We start from the raw sequence: 27,688 nt of genomic DNA on the forward strand, positions 1-27,688 counted from the left end.
CCTCCACATTGCTAGTCCGTATCATCCCGAACCAAAGAGGTGCCTGCAGCAGGTAGGAGACTGCATATTTGCAATTCTGGCTTAACCTGTCAGCCACAGAGTGACTCTCTGGGTGGCTGGGGTGTTTTTAAAAGACAAGAAGAAAATAATTTGTTTTCGAGCATCAGCAGCCTGCCATTTTGTTCCTTTGGCTCATGCAACCAAAGAATTAAATGCAAAACTACAGATGGGAGCTGGGCCTGTGCCCTTCACAGATGTCAAGCCTGTGCAGCTGAGAGCCGTGTTTCAAAAAGCATCAAGACCTCGGTTAACCAGAATTGGTGGTGGGGGCGGATATTACTCTCCTGTTTTATCAGCGTTCAAAAACTTCTTTTTAAAAATATCTGTCTAGGGCTGGGGATGTGGCTCAAGCGGTAACGCACTCACCTGGCATGCGCAGGGCACTGGGTTCGATCCTCAGCACCACATAAAAATAAAATAAAGATGTGTCCGCCGAAAACTGAAAAATAATATTTAAAAAATTCTCTCTCTCTCTCTCTCTCTCTCTCTCTCTCTCTCTCTCTCTCTCTCTCTCTCTCCCTCCTCTCTCTCTCTTTAAAAAAAAAATCTGTCTAGAAGGTGCTAGCTTCCTTCACTGGATTAGGAATTAAACTACAGTGATTACAATTTAATCTTTTCTATTGAGAATTTTTCAGGGTACTGCACTGTGGATTTAAAAGGTGTAGAAAATTAGACTAAATAGTGACATCCAGACATGCCCTGGAAACATATTTAAGCCCTACTATCAACTTTTTTCCTTGTGCTTTATTTTTTTTATTCTTTTTTTTTCTTTTCTTTCCTTTTGAAAATCAAGTGCCCAAAGAGGCATCTGGTTAAGAATTTTGATCTGGGAAGGCCCTAGCTGAGCCATCATGGAGACTGTAGCCCCTTCTCGTTTTCCCCTGGAATCCCCTGGTAGGTGTGTAGCAAGCATATATTGAATGAATGACTGGGATTCCTCTGGAGATGCAGGATGTTTATAGTCACGGGATCCCTGAGTGGCACTTATCTGGTATTTTCCACGTTCTACAATTTTGCTAAACATTAGCCCTGGAATGGACTGCCAGTCCCCTTGGATGAATCATGAACATGTTAATCCCTTTGTTAGTCCCTGATCCGAAAGACTCAGTGATCTTTCCTTTATCGCTGGTGCAGGAAAGAGGGTGAGGTTGGGGCTGGGGATTTCTGTTTTATCCCCTCCAACCCTGACATATAACACTCAAGACTGTAGCCTCACAAACACACAAGGAAGCACACAAAGAGAAGCAGGAAGGGGGACAGGACGTGGTTTCCTTCCTCTGCACAAGGCAATTGAGAGGATGGGATGTCTCTCAGGTGAAACTGAGAGGCCCAGGAAGAAAAGCTCTGGGCAATCAGATTCTCAGGGATCAGAGCAAATGGTGATCTTGGCAGGGACCTTGAGAAACATCTTGTCAGACCCTGTCTGAGGTTTAGCTCACGAGCTGGCCAGTGCCAGAAGAGAGTCTGGCTTCTCCCGATATGGAGCCTCCTGGGACAGACTCCTTCTACTCCCTGGGGAGTTAAGGCCTGTGTCCCCCTCTGCAGTCCATGTGAGCCAGAATCCAAGTTGAGACTGGGATGGGCTGATGCTTGAGGCTGGGGAGGGGTCCTGAAGTTTGCCTGGCAGTGCTTGGAAATGGGTGTCTTCTCTACAGATTCCTGGGACTTCAAGCAGTCGACACGCAACATCTCCCCTACCATCAATCAGGCCAACATCGTGGACCTGCACCCAGCGTCCGTGTACAGCATTCGCATGTACTCCTTCAACAAGATTGGCCGCAGCGAGCCAAGCAAGGAGCTCACCGTCAGCACCGAGGAGGCTGGTGAGCACCTTATCCTGCCTCCCCTGCCCATGGTTTTGGGGATCAGGGACACCAGGGGCCCCCACCAACCTTGTCCATTGGCAGTGGGCATGTGATAGGAAGAAGGGAAAAAAGAAGCTAGGCGTGGTGGTATACACCTGTAATCCCAGCTACTCAGGAGGCTGAGGCAGTAGGATCACAAGTTCAAAGACAGCTTGGGCAACTTAGGGAGACCCTGTCTCATAATAAAAAATAAAAAGAGCTAGGGATTGGCTGGGGTTGTGGCTTCATGGTAGAGCACTTGACTAGCATGTGCGAGGTCCTGGGTATAATCCCCAGTAACAGAAAGAAAGGGAAAAAATGGTGGAGAGAGAGATCCCAGCCTTATCCCTTGGAATAATTGGTGTCTTATTTTATCTGTTTCATTTTCCGGGTGCAGCTCTAGATGTTGCTTTGGGGAGCTGTCCATGGTTCTGTCCCCACTCCCCTGGCCCCAGTCTATGTGGAAAAGACAGATGTTCTGCACCTGCAGAGGATGTAGGGGTCCCAGTCCCCTAGATCATTTTCTGTGGCCTTTGTCATGAAGTTTTAATAAAAAATTAAACAAAATATCTCTTGCTATATATTCTTTCATTTGTTATTGTGAAACAAAATTAATGCAGAAAAGCTCATAAAACATATATGTGCACTGTGACAGATGACCATAAAGTAAAACAGCATCACCAGTACTAGCAGCATGAGGAGCTCGTGAGCTTCTCCTTCCTCCCAATGCTCCTCCAGCTCAGGAAGGTGTGAGGAAGGGTACAGACCCTGCTCTGCCAAGACTAGACTCATAATTTTGCTTTGTCTACACCCCCAGCTCCTGATGGGCCCCCCATGGATGTCACCTTGCAGCCAGTGACCTCACAGAGCATCCAAGTGACCTGGAAGGTGAGTGAAACACCATCTTGTTTCTTACCTGCTTGATCCAGGACTGAAACCCCAGCAGGCTTGCTAGTCTCTAGTTTCATATAATGTCCACGCCTTTTTTTTTTCACTAAACACAGTGAATTTGGGGGAGCAGGAAGGTAGCTTTAGGACCTAGGAGGGTAAAGAGCATGCCCCCCCACCAATCCCCACTCCCACCACCCCTGGCTCTCTGGTGGAGAGCCATGCCTAGAGTGGGGTGAAGAACTCAGCAAAGCCAGGGAGGTGGGGAAAGAGTTCTCCCCCATGCTGGCCCATCCTCAAACCCCATGTTTGAGGAAAAGGGGTAGCAATTGGATGTGATTTGGTGCCAAGTTTCCCCTCTATAACAACAGGATGAATAACTGCCCTGCCTCTGTGGCTAGGGAAGTGGCAGGGAGAAGACACCAGTGTGTGCTGCAGCCATTTCTAAGGGGCTGAGACCTGTAAGATCTAGGGCTGGCTGAAACATCTGTCACTTAAGGAAACCTTAGAAGAGACTCCACAGCTGGGCAGGGACAAAGGAAGAACCAAGAGGTGCTTCCCTGGGAAGCTCTGGCCCTATCACATATTTCTGCATGTGCACAGATAGGTCAGCAACCCCATGGCTTCCCAGTCCATTGTGTCTTCCAGTCCCCAAGCACTTGCTCTTACACAGAATTGCCTGACGTCTTCCTGCCACTGTGGGGTGACCAGAGGAAGTATTTTCATCCCCATCCATCAGAGGAGGCCATGGGCTCAGATGCGAGGTGACTTGCCTGTGGCTGTTCAAGTAGAGACAGTGTATATACTCACACGTAGTTTGGAACCCCCACCCCATCTCCCCACTGTAGCCCACCACAGAGAGTTCTGGAACAGAGAGCCTTTCTTAGAGCCCATCTTTGCTCTTCTTAAAGCAGTCCCGTCTCAACAGTGGGCCTTGGAGGTAATCTCATCTTCTTAGGGGTAGGGGGCAGTAGTCCAAGGTCACTGTCTGACTTTAACTACTGATAGGAAATCCAGGTATAGTAGTCCTTCTTTTCAGGAGGGTAGGCTTGGGAGTGGGAGAGTCAGAAGGCCTCGTGATTGTCCCCTGAAAAGGTAAGGCATACACACATGGTGCTTGCATACATGGGTGCAAAGCAGCAGCAGCAACAGGCTTGTTCCCTCCCCCGCTAGAGGAGTGGCCAGGAGGACAATACATAGGGAGAAACTGGGTCATTGGACCTTCCTGAGGACCCCGGGAAATCCCTGGAGCCATGGTTCCCCTCTAGATTCAGATCTGGGCTTCAGGGCTTTTCTTAGAAACTGAGGTGAAGCCCGGAATCCAGTCCCCCAGTCTCCTCTGCATCCTGGCTCTGGGCCCACCTCTTGGGAAGGCGCTGAGAGAGCTGAGACGTGGGGGTAGGGAACGAATAGCTACGTAAAACACTGAGACATTTGGCTATAACACTCTGACCCAAAGGTCGATAAAAATTTAGAATCAGATTTATTTCTCCAAAGTCTCATAATGAAAAATAAAATTGATTAGAAAGTTAGAACTTCAGAATGAACCAGCTGGTCAATAAATTTTGGGACTGACTTCTCAGGGAATTTTTTTTTTAACACCAAGAAACAGATTAATGAAAAATAAAGATTCACTTGAAAGATAAGTCACTTCATTTTAAGACTCTTTCCACGAGATGGATCACCCCTGCTTTATGACATAAATTTGCAATCAGCCCTATTGATTTCTTAATGTTTCAGAGAAATATTGTTAAGATTGATTTAAATCCTGAGTGTCGTGTTTAGGAGGTAGGGAGATAGGGAAGAAGAAAGAGAAAGAGGGACAAAGGAGGAGAAAGAGAAAAGGGGGGAGGGAGGGAGGAAGGATCTGTGGAGGTCTGTATAAATGTGTGTGTGTGTGTGTGTGTGTCCATGTGCACACATTCGTCAGGGTTGTCTGAATGCCTGTCCAAGATCTCTGTAGGTCTATGCTAATGAAGTAGTGTGTATAGTTGTACATGGTGGCACAGATAGCCCTGGGTAGGTAGGCCTGTGTGTCGTTGTGTAGTGATGTTGATGATCTCAAATGTGTGTTAGTATGGATATGCATACTGCAATATGAGAGTGTGTGTTAGCATGAAGACCAGGGCATAGGGCTCTTCAAGATGCGATTGTGCCTCTAATACGTGTGTGTACACACACACAGGCATAACCTGAGCAGCTACAAGACCCAAATGCAAAAATGTGCCCAATTACACACTAGCACGCAGGATTGCCCAAGTGCAGAGAAACCTTCTTCAGGCAAAACAGAAAGTCAAGTCAATTAAACACACACACACACACACACACACACCTATTTAGTGAGTTCAAAACAATTATGTTAAATTAAAAATGTCATTTTATTGTGTTAACAGTGAGGCTAAAAATGCAGTTCTTTTAAAACATTCATCAAATTAAAAAAAAAACACAGTAGGGCAGTTTTACTAACTTAATTGTTTTTGATCTATTTTTTAGTACAATAAAAGGTAGGGTTTGGGGGGCTGGAGTTGTAGCTCAGCAGTAGAGCACTTGCCTAGCATGTGTGAGGCACTGGGTTTGATTCTCAGCACCACATATAAATAAGTAAACGAAATAAAGACCTATCAACAACTAAAAAACGTTTTTTAAAAAGGTGGGGTTTCAAATTAACTTCATTGTCTTGAAAACCCTGATTCAAGCTGCTTTTGTATTACTGGAGTAGCTGTTCTGTCTCAGTTTATAGGTGGGCAGGCTAGGTTGTGAAGGGATCCAGTTCTGGATTCAGTGCGTCCAGCTGTGACTAGGTGTGTGGACTGGGATGCAGGCACATCTGTAGGTGTGTGTTCCTGGCTCTGGACACGAGTAGATACGCTGGCGTGTGCGTGCGTGGGTGGCCATGTGTGAGACTGTCATGTGTCAGTGAGGACCTGTGTCAAGTTTTCCCTCAGGGTGTCTGTGTTTGCGTTGTGTGCAGCTGAGGCTGTGTAAGGACCTGAGCTGGGGAAGGCCGTGCTGCTGGGCGTTCTCTGGGTCCGGCCCTCAGATCAGCCCTTCATTCCCACCAGTCCCCACAGAGCTCCGTGTCCACACCACTCTGCCCCTCCATCTCGGGGCTGCCCTCCGGCCTTGGTCCTCATTGCACAGCAGCCTCTGGCTGGCGTGCCTAGAGCAGTCCTGCTTTAGTGTCCCTAGAGGGCCTGGGTCAAGCACCCTTTGGGGGCTTTTTTTTTTTTTTAGTCAAATGCATATGAAATTTACAGCTTCCTGTCGGAGAGAGCAGCTCAGGGACAGGCAGCACAGTCAGCCTTGTGCAGTCAGCCCCTCCACCTGCATCCAGAACTTGTTCATCACCCCACTGAACCTCTGTACCCATGAACTCCCCTTGTCCGCTCCTCCCAGCCTCTGGAAACCTCTATTCTATTTTCCATCTCTACAAACACGCCTCTTCTAAATACCTCTGTAGGTGGAACTGTACGGTATTTGTTCCTTTGTGTCTGTCTTATTTCCCTAGACGTCCAGTTCCACCCCTGTTGTAACATAGGTGAGAATTCCATTCCTTTCGTGGGTAATTTCCCCCTGCATGGACACACTATGTTTTGTTCATCTGTCGCTGTACCAGTGGACCCCTGGGTTGTCCCATCTTTCGGCTACTGTGAATGATGCTGCTGTAAAGCTGGGTGTGCAAGCTCTTGTTGGAGCCCCTGCGTTCAGTTCTTTTGAATCTACCAGGATTGCATGGTCATATGGTAGCTCTGTGCTTCAACTTTAGAGGAACCGCCAAACTCTCTTAACAGTGGCTACACCATCTGACATCCCCACCAGCAATTACAAGGTTCCAATGTCTCCACCTCCTCTCCAGTGTTTTTTTAAATTATTTTTATTTTTTTTACAATGGTCATCCTAGTAGGTGTGAACTGGGATCTCAGAACTTTCTATTTTTTTCTTTTTCATTTCTTTTCATTTTGGCAGTACTGGAAATTGAACCCAGGACCTTACACATGCTAGGCAAGTGCTACCACTGAGCCACATTCACATCCACATAGGGTCTCACTCAGTTGCCCAGGCTGACCTTGGGCTTGTGATCCTCCTGCCTCAGCCTTCCAAATAGCTGGGATTACTGGCAAACATCACCATTTTCTTCTATTTAAATTCATTGCTTACCTCCCTTCCCCTACAGCTCTGATTCTCCCAGGCCCTGATCCATGCCAAATGATATCCCTATCCATTCATTCATTCATTCATTCATTCATTCAATAAATCCACATTGGGGGCTTCTCTGTGCTAGGCCCCTCAACTCTGAGATACAACAGTAAACAAAGCGGTCACACTCCTCATCCTCGGGCAGTAACGTTCCACTGGGGCAGACAGTCAAACACTTACGTAAGAGCTACAGAATGTCAGGTGTGCCATGGAGGAAAATAAACCAGGGAAGAAAAATCAGGCGTGCTGGACAGAGGCTGGGAGCACTCCAGCTAAGGAACTAAGGACGCCTCAGGCAGGAGGAGCCACTTCAGAGGGGAGGGGACCAGTGTGCAGATATTCAAGGGTGTTCCCTCCAGGATGGGAGCCAGGCTGATGTGAGCAGCGAAGAGGCCAGAACGCTGCGGCATAGAACCAAGGGTCTGAGGGGCCCGGGCTCAGGTCACGGAGGGCCCCGTAGGACCAGGGCTTTCACTCTGAGACAGACAGGAGCCTTAAAGGGTGGGGCACAGAGGAACATGACCTGACTGGTCTGATGAGTGTCATCTCAGAGATCGCTGTGTCTTCGTCCCTGACCCTGCCCATGCTCACAGGCACCCAAGAAGGAACTGCAGAATGGCGTCATCCGGGGCTACCAGATCGGCTACAGAGAGAACAGCCCTGGCAGCAACGGGCAGTACAGCATCGTGGAGATGAAGGCCACAGGCGACAGCGAGGTCTACACCCTAGACAACCTCAAGAAGTTCGCCCAATATGGGGTGGTGGTCCAGGCCTTCAACCGGGCCGGCACGGGGCCCTCTTCCAGCGAGATCAACGCCACCACCCTGGAGGATGGTGAGGGCAGGAGCGTGGGGGGGTGAGATCCCGGCCCAGGCCCAGCCAGGGCTGCCAGTGAGAGGACCCACCTTGGACCCGTGGGTGACACAGGCTCCCCCATCTCCTCTGGCTCATCAGCCCCTGAAAGGACACTCCAGCGCACCAGCCTCGGTCCAGCTTCCAGCAGGGAGTGGGCAGGCCCCTCTTCCTCCCTGCTGATGCCTGCCCCTCGGCCTACCTGTGCACCTACCAGCCTGTGGAGGCTTGTCTCTGCATCTGTCTTTCCATCCCCATGTTTCCCTCTTTCTTTCCAGTGCCCTGGCTCCTCTCTCTGACCAAGCTCTTCCCTCCACATCCCAGGTCCTGTTTCTCCTTCTCAACAGCTTTTGGGGGAAAGGGCAAAGCCAAGTCACCATTGTCTTCTAGGCTGGAATCTGTTCCCATCTGGTTTGTTTGTTTGTTGTTTTAGGTAGCTTTTTCCTTTTGTTTTTTGTTTGGTGGATTTTTTTGTTTGTTTGTTTTGTTTTGTTTTTGTTGTTACTGAGGATTGAACCCAGAGGTACTTAATCACTGAGCCACATCCCAGCCCTTTAATTAGAGACAGGATCTCATTGAGTTGCTTAAGGCCTCACTAAGTTGCTGAGGCTGGGATTACAGGTGTCTACCACCACGCCCCGCTGTTCTCATCTGTTTTGAGCAAGCGAAATGCGACAATAGAGTTAAAGAAATCCTACTGTTCGAATGGCAGAGGATTTAGAGCTCAGTTTTTAAAACATAATTCTCTGATGGCTTCATAGAACCCACTGATTAGCAAATTAAGAGACCCCATTGCTCCAGGGAAAGAGGATTTGGAGGTAGCCAGAACATGCCCTCTGTCTAAGCACAAAGAGGGCACCTGCAGGTCCCTAAGCCTGCACCAGGTCAAAACAGGAGATGTGGCCTTGATGCCCCAGAGAGGGGACCAGATGAACTCAGGTCCCAAAGAGCAGAATAAAGAAACAGAGTGTTTTCCTAAGCTTTCTTCTCAATGCCCCCAACCAAAACTAGGGTGGCGGAGTAAACCCATTGTGGAGTCCCAGCCTGCCCATCTGCCCCTGGTGCAGGGAGGAGACCAACTCCTGAAGAGCACAATGCCACTGCCCCATGGCCCAGCAGAATAGGCGCACTCCAGCATTAGAGAGCCATTCCTGTGCCCCCTCCTACCTCATCCTCTGTAAATATAGCCCTCTTGGCGGGAGGAAGCACGAGGTCAGAAACACCTAGAGTGCGTAGGCTCATACCAGCATTTATTATCTGGGCTACAAGTTGGAATTATCTGGGAGCTTTCAAAACACTGATGCCCAGGCTTCATCCCCAAAGAGTCTCATCTCTTACTCTGTAGAACAAGCTAGGCTTTGAGACCTATCCAACCTCAGCAATCCCAGGGAACTGGGCACCTGAGAAGAAAGGAGACCACAAAGGAGAGGAAAGACACACAGAAGAGAAGTGCAGAGAGCCCATGGGAGGAAAGCCATGCTGGGGTCAGCCCCCCAGGCCTTCCACCTCGAGGTGCTGCCCCAGGCCTGGCTACACTAGCTTGTCGCCTCTTGGTCCCAGTAGCATTCTTCCTTACAGTGGTTCCCAAGCCTCACCTCCATCAGAATGCCCTGGAGGTCTGGTGAACAGATGGCTGGACCCACCCCTGCCAGAGGCCCCTGCAGCAGGTCTGAGGAGGCACGGTAACTGGCATTTCTAGTAAGTTTCCTCAGAGCTCTGCTGCTGCTGGGCCACGCAGCACCTGTGAGAACCACAGCTGGGTCACTATCCACCAAGGGCCGTCAGAGCCTGCGGAGTCTAAGTGCTTTGCCCAGGTGACCTATCCAGTGAACAACAGCCCCACTCAAATCCAGGCCTGACCCCGAGTCTGCATTCTTTCTGCTTCACCCTGTCCCCAAGCAAGGCTGGGAGCAGAAACAAGTGATTTGGGTACAACATGCTCCATGAAGTTTTGTCCAGGGGACCGTGCCCCAAACCCAAGCCAGCCACCCAACCTAACTAAGCCCTGGAACCCTCACGGGGCCAGGTCACTGTCTCTGCTCAATACCACATCCCTGACCCCAGAGACCCTTGGAGTTTCCAACAGGGAGGGATCAGCTCGACTGCAGAGTCCTTTTCAAAACAGAGGAGGAGAGGGGGGAAGAAAGTTTCCAGCAGGATTTGCTCAGCAGTTTTTCATACTTAATTAAGGCCCTCGTTAGCCTGTCAGATCCTGATCGTTTCCTGGCAATATTAGCACTCCTCCTGGGGTATTCAAGGGCCCCTGCCTTAGCAAGAGTGTCTTTTCCATAATTATATTACCTTCATTTTGTTCGAACGGGCGATCTGTATTAGTTTATTACACTGGGTCCCTAATTACATGGTGCTTATATTTTTACACCTAAGTAATATGAAACAATAATCATTCTCAAAGAGGATCGTTAGGATGATGTATTATCATTTAAATGCTCATAAAAATTACAGTTGCCTCTTGTGGGGCAACGGGATCTAATTACCTTCCCTCTAGCCTGGGCCTCCTTTCTCCCATTCACACCAGAGCAGCCTCGTCTTTCCCTTTGTCCCCGGCTCCTAGAAGCCGGCAGAAAGTGCCGCCCACGTTCTCCTTAGCCAAGGTGGGCCTTGAGGCCCAGTGCACCCACCATCTGCCATCCAGAAAGGGCAAGTGGCACCAGGCCAACCCAGGGCTGGGAATGTAGGTTACACGAAGACGGAGCTCATAGAGGGAGAGGGTTAAGGGCAGGGGGCCACCCGAGCTGGTCTCAGAGAATGGCGCCCATCTTTCCAAGCATGATGGCATTTTTTTGTGCAGGGTCAGGGCAAAGGGGTAAAGGTCCCAGAGGTCTTTGGGAACTCTTCTTCCTGGCACCAGGGTTATTTAAGACCCCTTTTCCTTTTTTGCCTCCCCTTCAATTGGCACAAGGACACTGAGTCCCTAGGCCAGGCCATGGCTGGACAGTGGACACGGAGGGGCCAGCAGCTATCAGATGACTAAATGACAAATACCTCTGGGGCCATCTCAGTGGTCTTCCAGATTCTGTCCCCTGGTCGTGGTGATCCACTGGTAAATTACCAGGGATTCTGGCAGAATTCAGCACCTTCACCAGGAGTTAGCCAAAGCCAGGAGCATGTTGACCTAGGAGCAAGGAGCCACATCCATAAAGATGTCTGACTACTCCAATCTCCAGCAAAAACTGAGTTCCCAGTCTGGTCTTCCTGCTCATGAGTGAGGAGGTCCCTCTGCTTGTCTAATTGCATGTTCCTTTGATCTGGCAGCAGGACCTGGCCTGGGACATGTATGTTTTGCTGACGTGTATGTCACACCCCTGACTGACTGGACCCTTGCTTCTCCCCACCCTGTGCAGTGCCCAGCCAGCCCCCGGAGAATGTCCGGGCCCTGTCCATCACCTCTGATGTGGCTGTCATCTCCTGGTCAGAGCCCCCACGCAGCACCCTCAATGGTGTCCTCAAAGGCTATCGGGTCATCTTCTGGTCACTCTATGTTGATGGAGGTGAGTCTGATGGGACTGAGGCTGAGTCTCAGGACAGTAGACACAAGTACCAGGCTGTGGCATGTCAAGTGGAAGTACAGCCTCCCTCTGCACCACAAGTGGAGGCCACAGGGGCATCTTGGTTATGGGGCCAGAAGATAGTATGAGAGAGGCTCGGGGCCACTGGCACATGTCCACATTATCCTGGGGCCAGAGCCAGGGGCAGGGTGGTGGGTGGTGGTACCCATGGTCTCTGGGCAGGGAAGACACCCTGCCAACCCTAGACAACGGTGTGTGGGGTGTTTGGAGCACGAGAAGGGCACATTTGCTTTTTTTTTTAATATATATTTTTTAGTTGTAGATAGACAAACACCTTTATTTTTTATTTATTTTTATGTAGTGCTGAGAATCGAACCCGGTGCCTCATGCATGCAAGGCAAGCTCTCTACCACTTAGCCACAACCCCAGCCCAATTTGCTTTTCTTTATATAAGGCCTTTATAGTCACATCAGCAAGGGTCACCGCAAGGAATAAGTGTCACACTCAAATGGGGCAACTGAAGAATTTTATGAAGGGCTCCTTTTAGTGGAGTGGAGAGGAAGTGAGCAGGGGGCTAGCATTCGTAGGAAGCCATTGCCACCTTAGACCCAAAGAGGTGAGAGATGCAGCGGGGTTACCAGAACCCAGGGGAGCCTCCCCCAGCCAAACCCAGCCGGAGCCAGGCAGCCAGCCCCGTGTGTGGCCTATGCAGGGGAGCCATGTAGGCCCCCAAAAGTGCAGGATGGCACATACTGTGGAGCAAGGGGAGGAGTGGCAGGTGGGGAAAACCCAGATGATGGCCCAGCCACCGAGGTAGCTCCCTTCCCCCGGGGTGCACTGTGCCAACGGGTTTGTGTAGCCCACACAGACACACCAGCCTGCTGCCTGCTGGTACAGACAAAGCCTCTCAGGGTTCAGGAAGTTCCTAGTCCACACAAGCCAGAGGCCAGTATCCCAAACTATGCTCTACAGGCCTTGCCCACGCGACAGCACGAGGCCTGGAAGGCACTGAGCCTTCTGCCTCCCGGCTCCCTGCGTCCTGCTCTCCTTTTCCAGAGGACTTGGGAATCCAGCTCATGGCTATCCGTCCAGGATTACCACCATCCCCTTCCCCACCTGAATGCTACTCTGCCCAGACATACCACCAGTAGGAAGTGACCTCCCCATTCGCTTGTCTCCTATGAAAGCTCAGAGGCCTCTGGCCCAGGGATTGGTCCCTAAGTTCTGGGCTGTGAGACGCCAGGCTGCACTGCTCAGAATGTGTCCCTACCACATTCCTGTTTGGGCTGAGCCATGTAAGGGGTGGATGTTCATTTTCCAGAACTTGCTCTCTTTTGTCTAAGGTGGCAGCCTCCCCCAGCACAGCCCTTAAGGATTTGACCTCGTTAAGGTCCAGGACCACCTGGACTATTGGCCACGCTGCCCACTTCCTGAGTCTTTCTCTGGCCACAGTCCAAGACTGGCTACTCTGCCTCCTGTGACCAAGCCTCTGAGGTCCCTCCTGCAATGACTGGGGTCCCCTCATGCTGGGCATGGCATTCTCACCCTCTGGGCCCTGGCAGATGACTGCCCTCCCCTGCCCAGGCTTTCTGCCTCGGGGCTTTGCCTGCATCAGTCACCAGATAGTGCTGAGAGTTGGTGTGCAGTTGTTCATCTCATGAAGGCCTGTCCTCAGCTAGTGTCTGTGCCTGTCTTTAAGAAAACCCAATAGTAGCAGTGAGGGGCTCAGGAGCCCACCTCTCTTCCTCAGCTATGACCCTGGCCCTCCCATGGGACCCTGGCCCTCCCATGAGATCCTGGCCCTATGCCCTTCTTTAGAGTCTCTGAGAAGTTCCTTGGCAGAGTCAGGATGACGGGGCCTCACTGAGCCTGACAAATGACCCAGCCCGGGTTTTCTGTGCAGGCTTTTTGCAGGGAAGGCCTGGCTGTGTGTCCTCGATGGTGGGGAGAAAGCAGGTGGGTCACACAGCCCCTTACTCTGAGTGACCAGAGTGTTGGCCCAGGAGCAATCAGAGGCCAAGGAGGCAGTCATCCTTCATCTGCAGGTTGACACGCTGTGTAGGGAGAACTGAGAGCCCAACGAGGGTCTGGGTCAACAAAGAGGAAATGGGTGTGAGGTGGGGTTGCAAGATATGCCAGGCCTCTGGGTGCAAGAAGGGACACACTTCAGGAAGAGATGGAGGGATAGAGGGATTCTAAAGGGTGAAAATCGAGTTGAAGTTGGCAAGGTCATCTGGAGCCTGGGGCCAGGCCATTCTATGTGGTTCACCCTGATTGTCCACTGAGGCAGAGACATGACCTGCAGGCAGTGGCCCAAATATGCTCCCAGGTACTCTGAGGTAGTTCTGGCCCCCACAGAGGCCAAGGTCAGAGCCCACGCTGACAGAGGGGCTGCAGCAAAGGCCTTGGCAGGGTGGGGCTGCCCATGCTCAGAGGCCCCTTGTCCCCACAGAGTGGGGTGAGATGCAGAACATCACCACGACGCGGGAACGGGTGGAGCTACGGGGCATGGAGAAGTTCACCAACTACAGCGTCCAGGTGCTGGCCTACACTCAGGCTGGGGACGGTGTGCGCAGCAGCGTGCTCTACATCCAGACCAAGGAAGACGGTGAGTCCAGGCCTGGAGCTGCCCACAGCTCACCCAGGCTGCACCCCAGGGGCAAGGTAAAAGCAGGGCGCCAGCCTTCCTCCTGTCCCTTAGAGCCATTACAGGGTGGCTTGGAGGACTTGGGTCCTGCTTTGAAAGGACATCACTGACCACAGATCATGTCTTCTCCATGGACTGATGCATGAACATCCAAGTTCCCCGACCCACCTTCTGAAGCACCGAGTTACCCTCCAGATAAACTTTCCCCCTCATACACCCAACCCCAAGGACATATGAGAGAGGCTCTGCTCCCCTCTGAGGTGTAGCCTGGTTTCCTCTAAATATACTAGTAGAGGCTGGCGCAGGGGTCAGGAGCACCACCCAGCACACCCTGAGCTGGAGACCTGGCTGTCACCCCAGCATGAGCCAGGCCCGGGACCCGCAAAGAGGAGAATGGGGTGTGCCTCCATCTGGAACTGAGACCTCACAGCCCTTCCTCATGGGGTGGAACTAAGGGAAATCCAGAGACAGGAAGCCAAAGTCAAGGGCAGAGTGACCAAGTAAGGGCAGGGGAAAGGAAAGGGTGAGGAGAAGGGCCAGACCTCCACCCAGGGTCAGGAGCCGCACCCCTCCAGGGGCCACTGTTTGAATGGGAGGTACATTTGTACCTGGCATGAAACCCCAGGCTCCTGCTTCCAGCCATCTGCTTTCTTCCCCACTCCACTGGCCACAACACTAGGGGTTTCTTTTTTTTTTTTTTTTAGCCCTTTTTTTAATGTTTTATTTGTTCTTTTTAGTTATACATGACAGTAGAGTGTATTTTGACATATTATACATACGCGGAGTATAACTCCCATTCTTGTGGTTGTGCATGATGTGGAGTTACACTGGTCAGGTATTCGTATATGAACACAGGAAAGTTATGTCTGATTCCTTCCACGGTCACTTAGGTGTCTCTTAACTGGATGTTTTGAGCCAGTGCTCTGATCTTAGATGAGTTGGTCTATGTGAAGAGCCATGGGCACACATGGGCACTCCCCGCTCAGGCTCTGTTTCTCTGAGGAATATGGAGCCCAGAGTAGAGGCCCCACCCACAGGATGTTAAGAGTTACAGGTGTTACAGAGCGACTTGGGCTGGGAGTGATGGTGAGAGAAATTGCACATACAACCCTGCGCTTGGTGACTAGACCAGCTCCCAGCCCAGCTTAATCTCCCTGCCCTGCCTCCGCCCTCCTCCCCACCACGCCCCCTCCCCCTAAGCTCTGAGCAATTTGATATTTTACCAACCTGCCTGCCCTACTTTTCCTGTCATTAATCCCCCATCAAGGCTTCCCAGGACAGCTCCAGGCAAAACCACCTGCTCTTGCGTGGCATTGAGCTGAGATGGTGCCCAGAGCCTGATCCCATCAAGGCCTAGGTTCCATGTAATACAGAACCTTCCTGGCCCTTAGAAATGAACCACTGGGGTCCCTAGACTTCTTGCCCCCTATTCTGGTCAAGGCCAGAATCATGAGTGTATCCATGTGTCTAACAAAGGTGAGGCCCATGAGGGAGTTCCAAGGTCCAAGATCCTCGCCCCGCCCTGCAAGCAGCCTCGGCCTGCACCCAGAGTGCTCACAGAGCCCCAGGGAAAAGTGCAACAGGCGCCAAACCCGGGAGTTAGTGCACTGCCCTCAGGAAGTGGCTTCGCAGCATGGAAAGGGGACTGGCACATTCAGCAGAAGAGTTGCCCAGCCCTGTTTCTGATTGACAAGTCACTTAACCTTCCTGCACCTCAGTTTCCTCTGGATAAAACGGGGACAGATGTAAGGAATAGGATAACTGCAAAGTCCTTCCTAAAATGCCAGGTAATAGCTAATGCTGGTTGCTTTATGGCTACCAAGATGCTAGCAATGACATGATAGGTGAGGCAATTAGCATCCCCCAGGGGAAGCACAGCCCCCAAAGAGCCCAGTGTCAGAAGAGGTCTCATGCAGAACAGCAGTCAACTCAACATTGTGTGACACACTGTCACAACGTGATTTGACAGACTCCCATCCTGTGAGGTAGATGTCATTTCCATTTTACAGGTGAGAAAACTGAGGCCCAGAGAGCCAAAGCTACTCTGAGAGTATCAGTCAGCTAAGAGTAGCAAATCCCGGCTTTCCAGTCTCCATGTCCTCTATACTTTCCACCATCCTATTGGATCTGTTAGGCACCTTCCAGTGTATAGGAAGCCCAACTAAAAGGGAGGAAAGCAACACGCACATTTGTCATTGCACATAATAAGAAGCCCCACATAGGGCAGCTCCAGGGTCAGGTAAGTCAGTGGTTCCGTATTTCTGTCTTTGCTCTGCCATCTCCAGTGCGGCAGCTGCTCCCTCATGACTTCAAGACGGCTGCCACTCTGGGCCTCACGCAGGACAGTCAGTGTTCAGAGGGAGAAGCAGCAGTCCCTTCCAGAGGGCATGCTTCTCATGGGAGCAAAAGAAACCTTTCCCAGAAACCCCCTCCTCAGATTTATCCTCATTTCCCAGAACGGGGCCACATACCTCTTGCTTGCTAAGCTACTCACCAAAAGGGAAATGGAATTACCAGGGCCAGCTCACCCCAAGCACCATGTGTCCTTCAGCGCAGGGGTTAGAGATAACTGTGTCTGAAGTGTGGAGGAGCTTGGAAACCTAAGCCAACGGGACTAGGAAGGAATGGCGGTCCCTGCTGCCTGCCCACCACAGCTGCCCCAGCTCACCGGGCTCTTCCTTTTCCAGGTGGAAGTTATGTTACCGTCAGTTCTCAGGTGGCATGGAAAGCAGACGGGTTCATGTTCCAATTCAAGTCCTGCTGAACTGGGCAAATACCCTAATCTGAAGTCACGGTGACCCCACTCACACACCCTACTCCAGGGATATAACATTTTTCCTAAGGAAAAAAAATCAGGAAATTTAGAAAAAAGCAAAATGAATTGAAAGATAAAGTTCAAATATATGAATTCAAGTTCATTAATTAGTCTTAGTCTGCATTTGGTTTCAGGTTAGCTTGGGTGGACTCAGTTCTTGAGCTACACGGCCTCTTGCCTACTCCTCACCTTCCCTGTGAACACCAAACAGAGCCACATGGCCCCCCCAGGACAAAGCTGAGCTCAGTCTAAGGCCACTTCAGGACTGGGGGTAGAGCTCAGTGGTACAGTGCTTGCCTAGCACGTATGTGGAAGACCCTATGTTCAATCCCACCACTAAAAATAAAAGTAATAATTTAAAGAGCTTTGACTGAGGAAAGGGCATGACTAAGCCTATGTTTTAGGAGAATAACCCTTGTTGGGCACAAGCAGAGGACGGGAGAGGAAAGACTAGTGTCCTTGACTTATTAAAACCTGTAAAGTGCTGGGATTGGGGCTCAGCGGTGGAGTGCTCACCCAGCACAGGTGAGGCCCTGGGTTTGATCCTCAGCACCACATAAACATGAATAAATAAATGTCCAACTACAACTAAAAAACATTAAAAAAAAAGAAAAGAAAAGAAAAGAAAAACCTATATAGGCAGAGGAGCAGTTTCTGTGCTAGGGGAACAGCTAGGCGGATGGAGGGGAGGCGTCCCTGCTCCCCTCCCGTCTCCTGTCTGCCATGCTTGTCAAGTATAATTGTTTTAAAGTCCACATTTGATCATTTCAAGTTTGGAACCCTTCTGAGTCTGTTCCTTTTATCTTCCCCCACCCCGAAGGATATTGTTCAGTTGTCCCTATTATTTTTTTACTGCATGCTAGACACAGAACTCTAAAAGAAACCACAAAAGGAAAGAACGAGAAAAACCAGAATAGGTGGGACAAATAGAAAATATTTAGTAAGATAGTATATTTAAACCCAAATGTAACAATTGCAATAAAGATAAGTTGACTAAATTTTCCAATTAAGAGATAAAAACTGTCACACTGGCTAGCAAAAACCAAAATCCAAATAAATGCTGTCTATGTATCTGAAACATAAAGGCATAGAAAAATTCAACATGAATGGATGGGGGAAAAAAACATAATCATATCATGCAAACCATTTAAAGAAAACTGGAATGTTGATATCAGACATATTATACTTGAAGGCAAAATATCATTGTTAGTGATAAAGAAGTTTGCTTTTTTATGTTAAAAGACAGTAGGAGGCAAATAAAACAAATTTAAATTTGTATGCACCTAATAATATAACTTCAATAATATGAAAACAGAGATGAACTACAAGGAAAAACAGACAAATACACAATTGTGGTAGATTTTAATACACTTCTCTCAATAGCTGGTGAGGGAAATGTACGCAGAAATAGACAAGCCTGAACACTACCTAGCACCTTACCCCCGTGGCCATCATAGACTCCTGTACCTCACAACTGTAGACTTACCTGCATAGGTGGAAGGGGCTGGAGCATGGAGGAAGGGCGGGGTCAGGGATGCTTCCCAGCTTCTGGACTCAGGCCCGTGTATGGAGGATGCTGCTATATCTAATTGTTTTGTTTAACCCCACATAATTGACCACTTACTAGGAATTTGGGAGAAACCACTGAGGTAGGTGCCATAAGCTGAGAGTTGGAGGAAGAAATGCAAAATAATAATTCTTACAACCTATTGAATATTTTCTATATGGTAGGCACTGTGCTAGGTGCTTTATCGTAATTAACACTACCTCCCACCACAACCCTTCAGAGTGGTTATCTCCATCACATAGATGAGCTGAGGCTCAAAGAGGTGAAATAAATTGAATAGGCTGCAATCGCTATCCTCATAAAAGCTCCCAGGAGGGAAGACAAGAACACAGTAGCACAGTGCAGAGTTGGAGTATGGTTGAGAGCAGGGATCACCTGGCCTCCCAGGCAGAGGCCCAGGGCTCCAGCTAGGTGGGCAGGCCCAGAGATGGGGCAGGGTATTCAGGGGTAGCTGGCTCAAAAGAACAAATGACCAGTGCCAGTGTGAGGTTTTCCTTAATGGTTAGTAAGGGTATTGGGGGGCAGGGTTTAAAGTCAGAGAGATGGAGACGAATTCTTCATGGGCTGTTTCTCTGTGGCCTACCTTAAGTCCTCCATTCTGGCCAGTTCTGAAGCAAGCCACTCCAATGGCCCAAACGATCACCCTTCTTTCCCCACCTGTTTGCTGTGCTGTGGGCTCTCTCCTTTTAGATGGTATCAAGGATGCCCCCTCCAAGAAGGTCTCCTAGATTGATCTGCCCACTCTCTCCCTTCCACCACTCTTTCCCAAAGGCTGTGTTCCTCCTTGTCTAAATTGACCAGGCCTTCTCCTTGCTCAGTTCCAGGTCCCCCAGCTGGCATCAAAGCTGTCCCTTCATCGGCTAGCAGTGTGGTCGTTTCTTGGCTCCCTCCAACCAAGCCCAATGGCGTGATCCGCAAGTACACCATCTTCTGCTCCAGCCCAGGGTCTGGTCAGCCGGTAAGCAGAGCCAGGGGAACAGGAGAAAAGATCCTGTGGGGAATACAGGACCATCTGGCTTTCAGACCAAACCCCAAGGCTGCCTGTATCTGTTCTACCTGGAGCCCTAGTTAGGAATGGGCACTGGTCACCCCAAAGCGGCTTGAAGCCTGACTACCATCCATCTTGGGTCATCCCTATGTTCCTGAAGTTGCAAGACTGTCACAAAGCTTGGAGTCAGGTGGCTCACAATCAAGTGGGCAGCGTGAGAGGGAAGCCAGCCAGCCATTCTGCTCTGTCTGTGGAAGCTCTTAGCAGGCTCCCAGCTGATGACTGGGGACGGGCTGCTTGGTGACCTCTGGGAATGAATGGCCTTTCATCAGGGTCACTCTGGGCATCAGGTGCTGCCGGAGCCTGCCCTGAGTGACTGTCTCAGCATGGAAACAGGTGAAGGGATAGGAAAGACAGGGGCACCCCAGAGAGGCAAGCCATCTCTCCAGCCAGGGCCTGGGCTTCAGCAGGGGAGAGTCTGCAACACCCGGCTCTCCCCTGGGAGCGGAGGGCACCCTCAAGTGGAAGTGCTGTGCAGGTGACCAGCTCACTGAGTGCCTCGGGGGCCCATGGGGTGGAAAGACAAGTCAGGGGTGGATGCAGTGGTGGGTGTATGCACCCATATCCCATAATATGCATCCTTCCCTCTGCCTCTTCAGTGATCTCCATCCACACATGCATGAAGTCCTGCTGAGGGACATCTCTGCAGCATGCCTATTCTGGGTGCGGGTGCAGGTGCAGTCACTTGCCCTCAACAGGCTTCCAGTCTAGAGGGGTAGGGTGCACAGGGCCATGAGTGCCATCAGGAGGATGGGCTGGGGTGGGGAGCGGGGGCAGAAAGGGGTAGCCAGCTTCTCCCTCCATCAGCTCATCATCAGCCCAAGCATCTGCATGAGCTTCTGGCCGCCAGGGAAGCTGCCCTGAAATTGCTCTGTAATTGTGTTATAATTTTCTCCTGTCCTCTCTGCTTTCCCACGGTCTTTCTGAATTACTCTCCCAGTGGTAGGTGGCCCAACTTCTCACCATTAAATCCAGAATTCTCTTACCAGGGAAGAAGTTCACCAACACTGACCCCTCCTGGCCATCCTCATGGGCCACTGCCTCATAGCAACATAGTATGCACGACACACCCAGGTGGCAGCCCTCAGGGCAGGGGACAGGACATTACGACACCCCAGAAGACCACTCATGCCCTCCCAGCCACCCTTTCCCCTGCCTCCCTCTTGACAACAACAGCACAGATCAGAGCTGCCTCTTCCGTCCTTGGTGGGACTGGAGCTGCGCCATTTGTCTGTGAATCTGTGAATCTGTGAATTCCATCCACGTGGCTGTGTGTGGTCGTAGCTCATTCTCACTTCTCTGCATGCATTGCGCTATCTGTGGATGTCCCTGGCTAGAAGGCTTCGGGTTGGTTTTCGGTGGGGGACTGTTCTCATGCTGCTGCTGGGGACAGGCTTAAATGTGTCTCTCGATGTTCATGCGCATGCGTCTTTGTTGAGTGTGTACCTAGGAGAGGAGTCACCGGGTCATGGGCCTGCAGATGTTAGCTGATACCACCCTGCACTGTCGGGTGCTCCTGTCTGTCACACTCCCATTTGTGGGGGATAAGAGTCCCATTTCTCCACATCTGCACAGGCCCTGCTATTTTCTCATCAACATTTTCAGTCTCCAGCTGTGGAGCACTGCACCAGGAATATCATGGTCACTGAATACATGTTTGATGAGTGAAAAAGTAGCAGCCTGGCAGTTGTAAAGTCTTAACTTTCATAACTTTCATAACTGATGGGAGAAGGTAGCCATTCTCTGGCTGGGGTTTTTGCTGTCATTTCTTCTCTGATAATGAAGCCCTTCAAAGGGATTGGTGTCTGGAAGCCTCCTCATTAGCTCAGGCTTCAGGAGCCTCCAGTCCACTGGCCAGCGATCCTCTCCCAGACCCCAGCACAGAACTCCTGGTTCCCATCCCCTCCTCATGCTACTGGAGACACTGAGACTATGTTAGTTTTCCATTACTATGACAAACACCTGATATAATCAACTTAAAAAGAGGAAAGGTTATTTGGGCACACAGTTTCATAGTTTTCAGTCCATGGTTGCTTGGCTCCATTGCCTTTGGACCTGGGGGGACACAGAACATCATGGCAGAGAACATGTGATACAGCAAGATACTCACCTCATGGTGGCTGGGAAGCAATAAGAGAGACAGAAGGGGCCAGAGTCTTCCAAGGACACACCTCAGTGACCTAACTTCCTTCCACTTGGCCCCACCTCCTAACAGTTCCCAGTAGTACCACGAGCTGGGCACCCAGCTTTTCAACACATGGACCTTTAGGGACATTCAATATCCACCTACAGGTGGGCCCCACCTCTGTCCTCTTAGTGTCCTGCGCGTGTAGGGACTTCCTCTGTCCAGGAGAGATTTCCCATCAGCCAGCTCCATACAAGGTATAGTATGATGAGAACTCTGGTTCAGCCACATAGGGGGACTGGAAGGGAAGGGAAGGAAAGGGACCCAACCATCACATGTGACATAATCACTTGGCACAAATATATTCCAACCTCCAAACAACTGCATTACAAAGTCAATTATGAAAGACAGCCGTGGTGGAGGTGCTAGGGGTGAGGGCGCACACGTACAGGCCACAGTACAAAACCCTGGGTGTGAGCATGGGGTCAGTGGCAAATGCCCCTGAGACCGCGAGCGCTTGCACACGCTGATGGGAGTGTGGGAGTGTGTATGCCTGGAGTCCTCAGAACAGAACTGGGCATGGAGCTGGCTCTCAGGGATGCACCGGGGACAGCCAGTCTGGGTAGAAATTTCACCAAATACTTTCATACAATTGTTGTTTTTCTCTGATTATAAAAATAATACATTTGAGTCTAGAAAATTCTGTAAATTATGGGAAAGAATAAAGTAAAAGTTAAAGTGCTCACACTCCCTGAACCTTCTAGACTTTGATCCACACGGGGATCATGAGTTGTCTTAGGGTTTGCTTTTTACCTTCCATAATTAAAATACAATTTTACATAATGTTATATAATCTGCTTTCTTCATGTAATTTATGTAAGCACCTTCCCACATCAGCAAATATTCTTTCAAAACATGATCTTGAATGGCCATTTATACATAATCTATTTAACAAGTCTCCTGTTATTCTACATTTAATGTATTTTTCAAATTTTCACCATGTAAGTCATGCTTCAGTGAACATTTTTCACAAAAGTTTTTATGCCCATATTTTATTTTCTTTTTTATTTTTTAAGCATTACAATTCTTAATACACATATAGAGCACAATTTTTTATATCTGTATATAAAGTATGTTCAGGCCGATTTATGCCTTTATACAAATACTTCCCATATTTTAATATTAGGGTAAATCTCTATAAGAATTACTGGGTCACAAAGAGTAGATATTCTTTTTTTAAGATAGAGCTAGAAGAGAGAGAGAATTTTTAATAGTTATTTTTCAGTTTTCGGTGGACACAACATCTTTATTTTATTTTATGTGGTGCTGAGGATCGAACCCTGCACCCCGTGCATGCCAGGCGAGTGCATTACCACTTGAGCCACATCCCCAGCCCAAGAGTAAATATTCTTAAGGTTCTATTTACATATTTTAAAATTGCCCTTCAGAAAGCTTCCCCATTTTATGTTTCCATCAATATTACAGGTACTTGTGGTGCGATATGGACCACCACCATTGTCCTGTGTATCTATGCTCATTTTGGGTTTACTTTTGGTTTAGTTTAGTTTGCATTTTTGCCAGTTGGATTTTTACTTTTAAGAGGTATCTTATTTGAAATTACCTTTCCTTGGTTACTAGTTAGCTCAATTGTTTTTATTAGTTACATTTCTCTTTTTTAGATAATTGTCAAATCATATTCTTTGTTCATTTTTTTCTATTTGGGTTTCTCATGCTTTTCTTATTGATTTGAATCTGTTCTTTACATCTTAAGGAGAATAACCATTTTTATCATACAAATTGCAAGTACTTGCTATTTATTGCTTGACTTTTGATTCTGCTTTTGATGTAGCATAGTATTTCTTTTTACAGAATTTAAATTTATCTATTATTCATTTCTGTTCATAATCTTTGCCTTTATTTAATGATTAGAAAGACAGATAAATATTGGCCTATGGTTTCTTCTTTCATAGTTTGTCTTTAAAAAAAAAAAAAAAAACTTTGATCCACTGGGACTTAATTGGAGATATGACTGAGTGCTTTTGAGAGAGATTTCAAGAGATTCATAGAGAGTCTAGATTAAAAGGAAGGCACCTGGGATCTGGGAAGGATGCTAATGTCTTCAAGGGGAAGCCAAACTTTCCTGCCCTGTGTAGACAGAAAGGTACACTCAGTACACACTGACACACAAGCAAGTACTCAGCTTTTCTCCACACATGCACGCATGCACATACACACACTCTACCCTCACTGAAAATAAACCCAGAGGAGAATGCGTCTCCGTTCTCAGAGGCCTGGCACACCCTCTGCCTCGTTGTCCCTCACAGTTACAACACGGGGGATGTATTGTATTGCTTCCTAGCTTGCAGGAAAGAACATGGACAGCCTGGGGAGCGTGGGCAGCACGATGGGTCACATGTCCAGTCAATAGCTAGACAAGTGCTGAATGAAGCCAGGCCACCACCCCAGACCTCAGCACAGACAGGAACTGTGGACTGGATACACCAGCACCCAAGGGTGCTGTAGCTTAAAATGGCCTCCCAACCACTGTGGCTCAGGGCGGCTCTGCACCTGTCTCCACAAGGTCTTGGATTAAAGGCTGGACTCTCTTGAGGGAGGCAGGAGGAGGGGTGTGCTGGGGAGCACTGTGTGGGGGACGCCTGTACCTTCTCCCTAACATTTTCCTGCAGATGGCCTAGGGCCCAAGAGGATGCTTTCTCCTGTTTTAAGTCACTAGACCCCTCAGCCCTCGCTCGAGGCATGGAGAATGTCCCCCTGTGACCACACATCTGTCTGAGTGTGTCCTCAGCACGTGCGTGCAGGCATCTACATGTCCATGTGCGTGTGAGCGCGTGTGCGAGATCCCATGACTGCAGAGATAACTAATTACTAGCTCCCTCTGGCCTCAGGGCCCCCCATCTGTTCCGGGGGAGGCTCCCCCTCCTTGGACTTCCGCCCTGATTTCAAAGGGGCCCTGGTGCTGTCCTCCTCTCCCTTCCCCGCGGCTGACCAAAAAACAAAATAAAATGAAAGTCAGCCCCATCCCGCCTGTAGCAGGGAAGAGGCTGACAGGAGGTCTGCAAACTAGCGCTTATCAAAAGCTCCTTCTCAAATTCATTTCAATATCTGAGCCTCTGGTTTCCAAGGCAACATAATCTTTTCATCAAAGCAACTGGTAAAACCACTGGGATCTGATATTGTTTTGTTGGCAACTTGTCAAAACTGTCATTTGGTTAAAAAAATTTATAGATTTATGTAACCTACAAATATAGATGGCGATCTATACCACTAATAATCGCTGATCAAGTGCTGCCCAGTAAAGCTTCCATAACTCCCTGTCCCGCCCCTTCTCCAGAAGGAAGGGGCACAATTAGACAGCAGGGCTGGGCTGACTGAGCCGGGGGAGCCCTCTACAACCCTAATAAGGCAAACGCACTATTTCACTTCTTCTCAGAGACTCTCTCTTGCTCGGGGCTTTCCTGGGACCCTCTGTCCCCCATTCTTCCTCCTGTGACTACCCCCATCTCACCCACAACACCCACCTCCCCTGGCCTGAAGCCGTAGCTGACACTCAGGGACAGGAACGGAGGCTGACCCAGCAGCACCACAGGCCAGGCCTGCCAGCTCCCGTCAACGGCACCAATGCCATCCACTGCCACTCCACAACTGGGAAAGAGCAAGCTGGACAGAATTCCGCCTCCAGCCCCCCGCCCCTTTTGGCCACCGTCCCCTCCTCCAGGGCACTGAGGCAGATGGCAGGCCGGAGGCCCTGGCTGAGTTCTGCTCTTAGCTGCCTCACCTCTGCCCCACAGGCTCCCAGTGAGTACGAGACGAGCCCAGAGCAGCTCTTCTACCGCATCGCCCACCTGAACCGTGGGCAGCAGTACCTGCTGTGGGTGGCTGCCGTCACCTCCGCCGGCAGGGGGAACAGCAGCGAGAAGGTCACCATCGAGCCTGCTGGCAAGGGTGAGAAACGTGGGGCTGGGGCAGATGGGCAGAAGCTTCCAGAAACTCCCTTCCAGAATGCCGGTTCTCCCCAGTTAGGGGCTGTCTCCCCTCTGCCTTACCTGTGGCTGGGAGGAGCTGGCCACTTGCCTCCCTCCTGCCTCCACCAAGACTGGGTCTCTGCTGCCCCCTGACTCCAGGAAAACCACACAACAGGCTGCTGGGGCCCCAATCCCAGCTCTGCAGCATGTTCCTGTTGAATTTTAATCCTGCTAGAAAGAAGGGGAGTCACCCTCACCCTCATCTAACACTGAGCCTTTGTCACCATGCTCAGCTCCCCCAGAGGGGACTCAGCAGGGTGCGCTGCTGCCACAGCAGCCGAGGCTCCCAAGAGAGCCTGTGTAGAGCCCATGCTGCAGCCTGGACACCGCGGGCGGCGGGCTCCCACCACGGCTCAGGTTCTAGGCCTGAGTCAGGCCTTCTAGGGGTGGGCCCCACTGAATCCCTGCCCAGGGCAGGGGTGTGGCATGGAGATGCACCCCCATGCTTCTGAGGAATGGCATTTCTGAGCCCAAGACCAAGTTGGGCTGCCACATAGGTAAAGCTGTTGGCCAGTGAGCCCAGGATTCTAGGTCCTCCACTTGGCTCTGGTCTCCCTTCCTCTTACTCTGTCTGCTCCTCAGTCCCTACTTATTCCCTGGCCCCAGAGCCCTGGGGTCCCAGGGCCTGGACAAGGATGGGGTGGTACCTCGGCCCATCTGCCCTGGTTCAGGCAGGCTTCAGCCCTACCTGCCATTGGCTCAGAGCCAGCGAGCATCCAGCTGAGGTCCTGAGGCTGGCCAGGGCTCCCATCTGCTGGCAGCAGGCACTGTAATGCCCCTGTGTGACTGTGAGTCTAAGACTCAGGTGACCGGCCTGCTGAGACAGTCGCGTGGTGCTGGACTAGCCCTTTTGGGTGCTAGTCCACATGGCCTCCCAGGGGTGCCTCCTACCCCTTCTCTAGAACTCAGCTCCTTCAGGAGGGAAGGGCCTAGAGCCTGTGATCTTCCTGGGACAGCTGGCACTAGCCCAGAGGTAGGGGTCCGAGGACCCAGCTCTTGGTAGAAGCCTGGCCCCTGCCCCCGTAGACATTAAATGCAATGCATCCTTACAGGCTCCGCACTTCCAAGAAAACATTCACACACCCCTCACAGCTCCCCAGAGAAGCAGGAAAGACAGCACTGTGGTCCCCTTCCCCCGTCAAACACACTCGCCCTCATAAACAAACTCACACTCACACATAGCCCCCGCTCGTGTCAGAACCCAGTCTGGAGCCAGGTCTCTGGAGAACCCCTGTCCTCCCCAAGGCTCGGAGGCATCTCTCTGGCCCCAGGAAAGCCAAGGTAATGCAGGCCCTCTACTCCTCCGCCTCTGGCCCCCAGGCAGCCCCCTCTTCCTTCTTAGCAGCTCCACAGGCCTTTCCTACTCACCACCATCCCAGCACTGCCCTCGGGGACCAGCCTCCACTCCCTGCACCCCGACCTCTCAACTGGTCCCAACCACTTCACACTTTCCCCCGGCCAAGGAGGCCCCTGGTCCATGGCCACTCTGGCCCTCTGGGGCACAGGGTCTCTTGGTTCCCTTCGATCAGGCCTGGTGACCTCTATGGCACCTGATAATGCCCCCATATCCTGCACTTTGGCCTGTGCCTTCTGTGGTGTCACCCAGTTCTCCCAGCCCCCTCAGGGTGTTCCTTGCTCTCTCCTCTGTGCCTATGTGTCCATGACCCCAGGGGGGTTGCCCCACCCCGCCCATCACTCCCAAATCAGCCTCTGGTCTAGACATCTGTCTCATGCTCCAGAACCTGCAGACTCCCCTGGACTCTGGCTGCCCCTCACCACACTGGCCCTCTTCCACTGTGCCTTGGTCACTGCCAGGGCACCGTCTCCACCTTGTCAGCCCAGCCTGAGCCCTGGGAGTTGTCCTCGCCTCCCCCCATCTCCTCCAAAACCAGTCAGTCCCCAGGTCCCGTCAGTTCTTGTCCTGGGCCCCTAGTCTCTCCCTCTGCCGCACATGGCCTCCAGCCTGCTCACAGCCCCATCCTGTCACAGTCCGTCCTTCAGAACCACCTCCACCAGGGCAGCCAAGGGTTGCCAAAATTTCCTTTGACTTGAATTTCAAATCCAGGGAGTCCCGA

General features: G+C 50.6%; 1 protein-coding gene across 1 annotated transcript in view; it reads left to right on the forward strand.

The window, feature by feature from the left end:
• The window catches only part of Dscaml1 (DS cell adhesion molecule like 1), a 321,656-nt gene that overhangs the window by 282,867 nt on the left and 11,101 nt on the right, over positions 1–27,688 (forward strand). The window contains exons 15-21 of the mRNA XM_046438707.2: positions 1,716–1,883; positions 2,722–2,792; positions 7,583–7,823; positions 11,204–11,350; positions 13,821–13,976; positions 19,216–19,355; positions 25,380–25,533. Coding sequence (XP_046294663.1) covers positions 1,716–1,883; positions 2,722–2,792; positions 7,583–7,823; positions 11,204–11,350; positions 13,821–13,976; positions 19,216–19,355; positions 25,380–25,533 — 1,077 coding nt within the window. The remainder of the gene's footprint in view (positions 1–1,715; positions 1,884–2,721; positions 2,793–7,582; positions 7,824–11,203; positions 11,351–13,820; positions 13,977–19,215; positions 19,356–25,379; positions 25,534–27,688) is intronic.

Source organism: Marmota monax, unplaced genomic scaffold (genome assembly GCF_021218885.2).
Source record: "Marmota monax isolate L192 unplaced genomic scaffold, Marmota_monax_Labrador192_F-V1.1 WCK01_AAM20220418_F8-fsc00081, whole genome shotgun sequence".
Lineage (NCBI taxonomy): Eukaryota > Metazoa > Chordata > Mammalia > Rodentia > Sciuridae > Marmota > Marmota monax.